Source organism: Hyla sarda, chromosome 3 (genome assembly GCF_029499605.1).
Source record: "Hyla sarda isolate aHylSar1 chromosome 3, aHylSar1.hap1, whole genome shotgun sequence".
Taxonomy (NCBI): Eukaryota; Metazoa; Chordata; class Amphibia; order Anura; family Hylidae; genus Hyla; species Hyla sarda.
In genome coordinates this window covers 439,405,470-439,414,185 of record NC_079191.1, presented here as the reverse complement: position 1 = coordinate 439,414,185, position 8,716 = coordinate 439,405,470, and the positions used below count along the sequence as shown (strand labels likewise).

At 44.9% G+C, this 8,716-nt stretch overlaps 1 protein-coding gene across 1 annotated transcript in view; it reads right to left on the bottom strand.

The window, feature by feature from the left end:
- Nucleotides 1-231: 231 nt before the first annotated feature.
- LOC130363185 (uncharacterized) overlaps nucleotides 232-8,716 on the bottom strand; it is a 190,932-nt gene continuing 182,447 nt past the window's right edge. Inside the window, exons 3-4 of the mRNA XM_056568625.1 lie at nucleotides 1,039-1,141; nucleotides 232-929 (exon numbers count right to left, since the gene is read on the bottom strand). Coding sequence (XP_056424600.1) covers nucleotides 802-929; nucleotides 1,039-1,141 — 231 coding nt within the window. The 3' untranslated portion in view covers nucleotides 232-801. The remainder of the gene's footprint in view (nucleotides 930-1,038; nucleotides 1,142-8,716) is intronic.

The window sequence follows — 8,716 nt, the reverse complement described above, 5'->3', positions numbered from 1 at the left end:
CACAACCAGTTATGGCTTAACGGAGGCTTTACTGAGTTTAGACAGATGGATTCATCTTCACAGCTAGGCCAGATTCCCAGAGACGTGGCCAGGAACCCAGAAGGACCTCGCAGCTTGCTGGGACTTGTAGTTATGGTAATAGATTTTAGGTAATTATCTTGAGGATTGACTATATATAGGACTTGACTATTTGAAGTGACAGCAGACATACACTTGAGACTTACTGGAATGACTGTAGCTTTTGGGGTTTTCCAGATGCTGGTCACTAGCACTGAGATCTCTGGTGGTTGCTGTGCTCAGTAGCAGATGGAATCTCAAAGAGAGTGAATTGTAATGGCCACCCCTTTATATAGTGGGGGCTGGACTAAAGCCCATTGGTCAAACTGCGGGTCATAGGTTAAGCTGGTGCTCTCTGGGAGAACATGTGACAGCAAATCATGAGACTGCATAACATGTGACAGACTTGAACAGGTCCTCGAGACCTCCCACAGGTCCTCTGTACTATCTATACATAAGGATACTGTCCAGGCATTAAAGTGATATACACAACATTATGGAAACAACAGGGGGAGACCTTGCAGGGGAGCCCCCAGGTCATTGAGGGACTCAACCTGACAGGGCCTAAGGGCAGTACATGACCATGTCATTTACTCGGACATCACATGAGACTAAGGAAAGTTATTGTGACTGTAGGAGCATGCAATCCAACCTTTCGTAAGATCGGTGGGAGTTTCAATAGAAGGTAAAATCTTTTTCTTGTGCGTGGAAGGTCATCAAAACATCTCAGTCTGTAGGTCTTTTTCAACATTTTGTGCGATAATTGGGATATGGTCTAGGAGTGGATCCAACCCTACGTTGAGTTCCCTCTCTGGCCAAGCAAATTCCTTGTGAGACCAGGTGGGGATGATTCAGGGTCTCCTCATGCCAGTCTATTGAATGGGTAAATCAGTCTGGGTAAAAAGCACAGCAGAGCTTCTCATGGGATAGTATGTTATCACTGGGGGTAGATAGGCATGAAAGACGGGCAATTGCGCTTACCTTTGGGGGTTGTGTGCCAGACACAACCACCTATTGAAGTCTGTAGAAATGTTGCAGCCGCCCGGGAGTCTGTGTTCAGGAGATCCCCACCGATACGAAGATACTGGAAGTAGATGAAACAAATTTGTGATTCGATGGTGCAGAACGTCAGTAAGAAGACGGGATCCGTACAGTATGATAAACTGTATCTTTCTTTCAATGGCCAATAAACAAACGCGTTTCGAGACTCTTGCGGTCTCTTTCTCAATGTTACAAGGCTCATCTGCCCTTGAGCCTTGTAACATTGAGAAAGAGACCGCAAGAGTCTCGAAACGCATTTGTTTATTGGCCATTGAAATAAAGATACAGTTTATCATACGGTGAATCCCGGATTTGCTTCACCTGCTTCCAGAGTCCATTGAATGGGGCATACAGTTCTGTATATCCCAGCAATTGTAACAAGGGTAGTGGTGATCCGCCCCTAAGATACAAGAATTTTCCATCAGGTAATTGGGAAATCAGGGTATATGGAAGTGACTTACTGATTGCTATGGACACTCCATGGTAGGAAAGGTGCAAAGTTAGGGCAAAGTTAGTTTCTTGACAAATAGCAATGTCAGAATGACAGGATTTAAAGGGATACTCTGCCCTTAGACATCTTATCCCCTGTCTAAAGGATAGGGGATAAGATGTCTGATCTCGGGGGTCCCACTGCTGGCAACCCCCGCAATCTCTCCTGCAGCACCCCCTATCATCTGGTGCACGGAGCGAGCAAGCTGGCTCCGTGCACCTGATGATAGTGGGTGCTGCAGGAGACATTATGGAGGTTCCCAGTGGTGGTACCCCTGCTATCAGACATCTTATCCCCTATTCTTTGGATAGGGGATAAGATGTCTAAGGGAGGAGTACCCCTTTAAGGATCTGGAATATCCTCAAGCATTTTGTGGGTGAGTTTACACCTCTGACATTCCATATTGTGACAGCTACCTCGGACAATGTATAACAAGATATCAAGAAAACAGTAAAACAAAATAATTCTGTGCAAGGATTTCTTCTTGGGGATAGCTCTGGGATCGTCCTTGACACCGCCACAGGACACGTTTCCACTTCAATCAGCAGGCAAATAACAGTACTTTATGCAAGTCCGGCCCCTCGCCAGCTTTATTACACAAGTTGCAGGATAAATAAAAATATAACACAGGAACAAAACAAACCCTAGACCGTCCAGTTGCTTTCTTTTTTTTATAACTGTTTTTTTATTAAAGAATTTTTCTTTAAAACAGATATTTGAGAATAAGAAAATAAAAGTACATAGAATAATAAACAGAGTCATTACATATTAAAAAGACCAGTTACTTTCTAAACAATCCAGCATGCCCTGTCTATAAACTGGTGGGCTCCTGCAACCTTTTACTCACTGTTCACACACAGCGTTTGCAACCTCTTGCTGTGTGTCTGGTCCACACCACTTCTTGGGGCCACTCACAGCTCGGGTTGTGTGTTCCTCAGACGGACCCCTGCCTCCCCCCACAGCCACCTTGCTGTCTTCTAGGGAGAGACCGCACTATTGTGTCTGTCTTCTTTTTAAACACACTGCCCCTTTCTGCTACCTCATTAATTAGGCCACGATGGAGGTTTCTCCAGGGTTAGCTGGGGAAATACACCCTTCCCTTGCCACATTGTCACACCTGGCAGTCAGAGACAGCTATGAATAAACAGTGCGTAAAGAACAATGCGTAGAGGAAGAAATAGGAATGGGCAAGTGTGTATATGGGGGGGGGGGGGGGTAAGGTAACTTTTCATTTGGGAAATATATAATCAAATAAATATGTGAAAGTAAAATTCTATACAAGCTCAGGAACACCAGGGTATCTAAGCAGAGGGATTGATTATAGCAAGTAGGTAGGGTATGGGGGTGGCCTAAGGGTATAGTTTACTCACCGAGTCCTCTCCATGTAGATATGTAGCAGTCCAGCCTTCGGCACAAGAGGTCATCGGTGCAAAGTTTCTTCAGCCTGGAACGATGCATAGTCTTTTGCCATAATCTTCTGCCATAGTCTTCCAAATCCGGAACCAGTCAGGAGGGCTTATCACATTATTAGCCAAAACAGCTGCAATTTTACTTTTACTTTTCTGTTAACATTACTATTTGAGTTGTTGTTTCTCTTGCATGATCATCTGTATTTTTTAGGGGCCATTTAGGCGACACATACTCCAAATAAATTTTTAAAGTGCAACTGTCATCATATTTTGACCCCCCAGACCACTATAATGGTGTTCCAGATGATTATGAGGTGACTGCAGCCATTTACCTTTCTTGCTGTTTGTTGTTCTTTTCTTACTGATAAAAACCTTTTATCCAAAAGTCAGGCACAGTTGGATAGGCGTGGCTTGGGGTTCGCTAAGCCCCGCTGCCGCCACGCCTATCCTGCCTTCCAGCGCTGTGGGACCTCTGTGTCCAGGCAGGACAGGCATGGCAGTGGCGGGGCTTGGCAAACCCCAAGCCACGCCTATCCGCCTATAAGTGCTAAAAAAATTTAAAGGAAGAGAAACACTTTTTGGGGGCCCAAATGTCAAAGAGATGTGGCTGTGCCACCGGGTCACAGAAGCTCTTCCCTGTTATGTCGCGCCCACTACCGCCTTGACCCACACACATAGACTATCTGCCAGCAGTCAGCCATGTCAAAGTCTTGCCCCTTTGCCATGAATGGGGATTGTGGTGCACATGTGGTGAGTATGTCAGGTTAGGAAAAAGGACTCACAGACTTTGCGCACGTGTGCCGGCATCCCCAACTATGGTCCTATCGTGTTCTTCCAAATGGCTTGCCACTGGTAGACGAGCCATATGTTTCTATAAGAGAGGGAGCAGGTCTGACGTTATAGAGGAGAGGCATTACTGTCAGTAAATCTGCTGTGGAAGATCTTTCAGTAAATCTGCTGTGGAAGAAACCTTTAAAGGGACAGTGACCAAATACTTACTCATCTGCCACAAAGACTGCAACGTTCCAGGCTGTGCTGAAGCAGCTGTATTGGATTGGACAAGAAGTTTCAGTAAAGTGTTCAAGTTGTTTCACGTAATCCTAGTATCCATTGGTCTCATCCTGGCACATTGCACTATGGGAACAACTTAGTTGACACAATAGTTGTTGGATACACGAGAACATCAGGTCACATGACCTGTCTGAAGAATGACTTATGCCAGCTAGCTCGCGATGTAACACTCATCGCTGTGGGTAACACATTAAAGGGGCACTCCACTGCCCCAACGTTTGGAAAAATTTAGTACCGAACGCTGGGTGTGGGCTTCGCGTTGCCACGCCCCCATGGTGTGACGCCATGCCCCCCAATGCAAGTCAATGGGAGGGGGCATGGCGGCTGCCACGCCCCCTCCCATAGACTTTTATTGAGGGGGCAAGACATGATGTCACAAGAGGCATGGTGTGACGTCACGAGGGCCATGGCGACCCCCGAAGCCCACACCCAGCGTTTGGAACAAAATCGTTCCGAATGCTGGGACAGTGGAGTACCCCTTTAAGAAATGACATCTATATAACGGGCTCCGTTGTATCTGAATCTGTAGTAAATCATTATTAAAACAGGAAAAGATTTACTACAGATTCAGATACAATGGAGCCCGTTATATAGATGTAATTTCTTAAAGGGATACTCCACTGCCCCAGCGTTCGGAATGCTTTTGTTCCGAATGCTGGGTGCGGGCTTCAGGAGTCACCATGCTCCCCATGACATCACCACACCTCTCGTGATGTCATGTCACACCCCTCAGTGCAAGTCTATGGGAGGGGGCGTGCATTTCATTGAGGGGTGTGACATGACGTCACGAGAGGCGTGGTGCGACATAACGGGGGGCATGGCAACCCCTGAAGACCACACCCAGCGTTCGGAACAAAAGCGTTCCGAACGCTGGGGCAGTGGAGTACCCCTTTAAGAAATGACATCTATATAACGGGCTCCGTTGTATCTGAATCTGTAGTAAATCTTTTCCTGTTTAAATAACGATCCAATCAGTGAGTACACTTCTTGTCTGGGTGGAGGGCCCTTGAACCATCTTGTCGTGTTTTTTAAGGTCAGTGGGTTGAGTGACTGAAACGCTCAGTTGATTTCTATGCAAAAAAATCAAACTACAGCATGTGAAGTTGGAAAACAAGTTTTGTTGCGGAGATTGTTTAAGCATCGCAGTCCTTGTGATTGGCTAAATTAATGCTGCATTATCTGAATGACTCTGATTTACACGATCACCATCATAGAATACAGGTTTGAGTTTCTGTAGACACAATCATTGGGGGAGATTTGTTAAAACCTGTCCAGAGGAAAAAGATGCCGAGTTGCCCATAGCAACCAATCAGAGTGCTTCTTTCATTTTGAAGAGGCCTTGTTAAAAATGAAAGAAGCGATCTGATTGGTTGCTATGGGCAACTGGGCAACTTTTCCTCTGGACAGGTTTCGATAAATCTCCCCCAATATGGTTTGTATAGTGATATTACAATGCAGAATCTGCTGATAAATTGATTATATTTATTTTGTTTGTATTTAAGAGGAGCTAAAGGGGTTAAAACGGTACTCCAAGATAGAAAGAAAGATTTATTCTATCTCCTAAGGATAAGGGGTAGGTGTCAGATCATGAGGAGTCAGACTCCTAGGGTCCCCGCGATATCCCGCACGGCGCCCTGGCTCTCCTTTTGAATGGGGTGTGTCAACCACTGCATAAAGTGACCCCCTCCATGCAGAAAGAACCGGAGATACCCAAGTGCAGTACTCTGGCTCTTCAATAGAAATGCATGGAGGGGATGTGTCGGCCATCACAGCCCATTCAGAAGGAGAGTCAGGGCACCGTGCGAGAGATCCTGGGGGGTCCCAGTGGTTGGACACCCCACTATCTTACATTTATCCCCTAGGATAGAGGATACATTTTTCCCTCCCAGAGTACTCTTTTAATCCTAGGTGCTATGGATCAAGGGGGAAGGATTCCAACAATCCACTCTGCCCAGGTCAGGGAGTCTCGATAAAGGCTCCGGTAGCTGTCTGACCGTTTGCCCTGCCTGAAGGGAATCCATCAATGACTCTAACTAAATCTATTCATAAGAAGGTCTACACCAGGTCAGACCCCCCTCTGACTAGGGCTTATACCCCACATTTATCCTAAAATTGCAAATTAGTAGGGCAGATTAGGAGGGGACATGGTGACCCCCTTCATACATCACCTAGGCCATCGGACAGCTCCGAGAAGGTTCATATATCATGGTTCGCTGTTCCGATGTCCAGAGTTTATACTACTCAGACTCCTAACCAAGATTCGGCATTGGTAAGACCTCTACAGGTCATATGGCAAAAAAACAAAAAGAGGTGTTGAAGGTGTTAGTGGACCATCTTACCTTACCTTCCCCTTCATTTATTGGCTAAAGTGAGGTTCCGATGAAGAAGTAGCCTTGTACAGAGTCATAGAGCTCATGCAGAAGGGGAAAAGCCAATGTGATCTAGGCCTCCTTGGTGGGTCCATTAGAAGTCTGTTTGGCAGCTCTATTATAGGCACTGTATGTCCCTTTGCTACCAGTTAGTTGAAGGTTGTGCACAAATGGTCGCCCACTATGCAATGTCTAGAACACAATTCAAAGGGTTCTCCTAAGCTGATACCCTTTCTCTTAGGGCCTCTTTGCTGGGACCAACAGAGTCCTCTGCTCCCTTTGTAAGAGATCCTTCTACTCTGGACATTATGTAGTTTCCACAGGACAATGGAACCAAAGGATAGGGGATAAGATGTCTGATCACTGGGGACCCCCGTGCTCTTCCTGCTGCACCCGTCGTTTGTTTAGTGCATCAGGTACATGGCTGGAAGCTTGTGATGTCACGGCCACGCCACGGCGGGGCCGTGACATCAAAGGGTCGAAAGTGGCAAAGAGTCAAAAGTGCAGAGAGTCCGATCTATATGGAAATTGGAGAAGGTCTAGGCATACATGTGTGGATTTCTCCTACACGGGTACTCTGGCCACAGATATCTTATCCCCTATCCTTTTGGATAGGGTATAAGATGTCTGATCGCGGTGGATCGCTGGGACCCTCCGTGATCTCTGTGCAGCACCCGTGACATCATGCCATGCCCACTCATGATGTTGCACCCCTTCCATTCATGTCTATGGGAGGGGACGTGACAGCTGTCACGCCCCCTCCCATAGACATGAATAGAGGGAGCGGAGTTTGACATCATGTCTCCGGCCGCCCAAACCCAGCATTCTGAACATACTGTTTATAATGCCAACTGTTAAGGATTGCTGCGGATGAGGCCTTAAAATGTGCGTGACTGCTGCTGTATATTGCTGAGTGTCAACAAAAGAAATACGCACCAGACAAAAAGTTGGTATAAAACTCTTTCTCCGCAAGAAACTCAGGAGCTGTTCCCAAGTGTTCTCAGAGAGTTCCCAGAGAGAGTTCTGTTTATTACACGGAAGTACATTGGTTTTTACATTTGACAAAAAGGGGAGGTTAGTTATCAAGTCAAAATCATGCTTTTATATTTTGATTGGTTATTTGAGTTTTGTGTCCGTATATATTAGCATATTTAAGCATCTATTTCTTTCTTGGCCAAAGTTCACTTATGTGGTTCCCTCACTCTTCTACTGGAAAATCCCAGATTTTTCTGTCCTTCTATACAGTCTATATCTTCTTCAAATATTTTGTCTTTTGACTTCTCATCTTGGTCCTTCTGGCGTCATCCCAAGGTCTCCATCTTAGTCACGAGCAGATAGCAAGCTGGAATGTCTTATAAGGAAAATAATGTTTTTCTGCAGCATATTATCATATAAGTCTATTTTTTATATATATATATTGATCAGTAGTCATAATGATCTGCACAGAGATCACGGAGGGTCCCAAAGGCGGAACCCCAGTGATCAGACATCTTATTCCCTATGTCTGTGGCCAGAGAACCCCTTTAAAAACCTTGAGGACTGAATTATTTTGGCCCTTCCGCACACACATTTTTTTCCTTATCTTTGCATTGCCAGATATTGAGTGACGAAAACTTTACTGTAGTTGTACGTTTTATCGGCACCGTTTCAGGTCACAGAGAATGTACGATTAATGATCATTGTGATACATAAAATCATTCTTCTTATTATTTTTCAAGGGGGGTAAGGAACAGATAAACTGCTAAAACAGGACGGCAGTGAAGAAGCATTAAAAAGCTATAGAGAAAATTTTAAAATATGTAAAAAAAACTGATAAAAGCTGCAAAAATAGAGACAGAAAGACTCATTGCCAACGAGAGAGAGTAAAACTAACCCCAAAATGTTCTTTAACTATATAAATAGCAAAAAGGTAAAAAAAAAATTAAGTGTTTGCCCTTTAAAAAATGACGAGGAAGAAATTATAGACGGGGATCAGGAAAAAGCAAATATATTAAACAAATTCTTCTCCACTGTATTCACCGAGGAAAATGAAATGCCAGGTAAAATACAGCAAAATAAGCTAAACTCCCCAGTACAGGTCACCTGACTAACCCATGAAAAAGTACAGGTCACCTGACTAACCCATGAAGAAGTACAGGTCACCTGTCTAACCCCGGAAGAAGTTTAGGTCACCTGTCTTACCCAGGAAGAAGTACAGTGCCGTCTACAAAATAATCAAAATAGACAAATTGCCAGGTCCAGATGACATTCACCCCCTTGTTCTAAAGGAATTAAGTAAT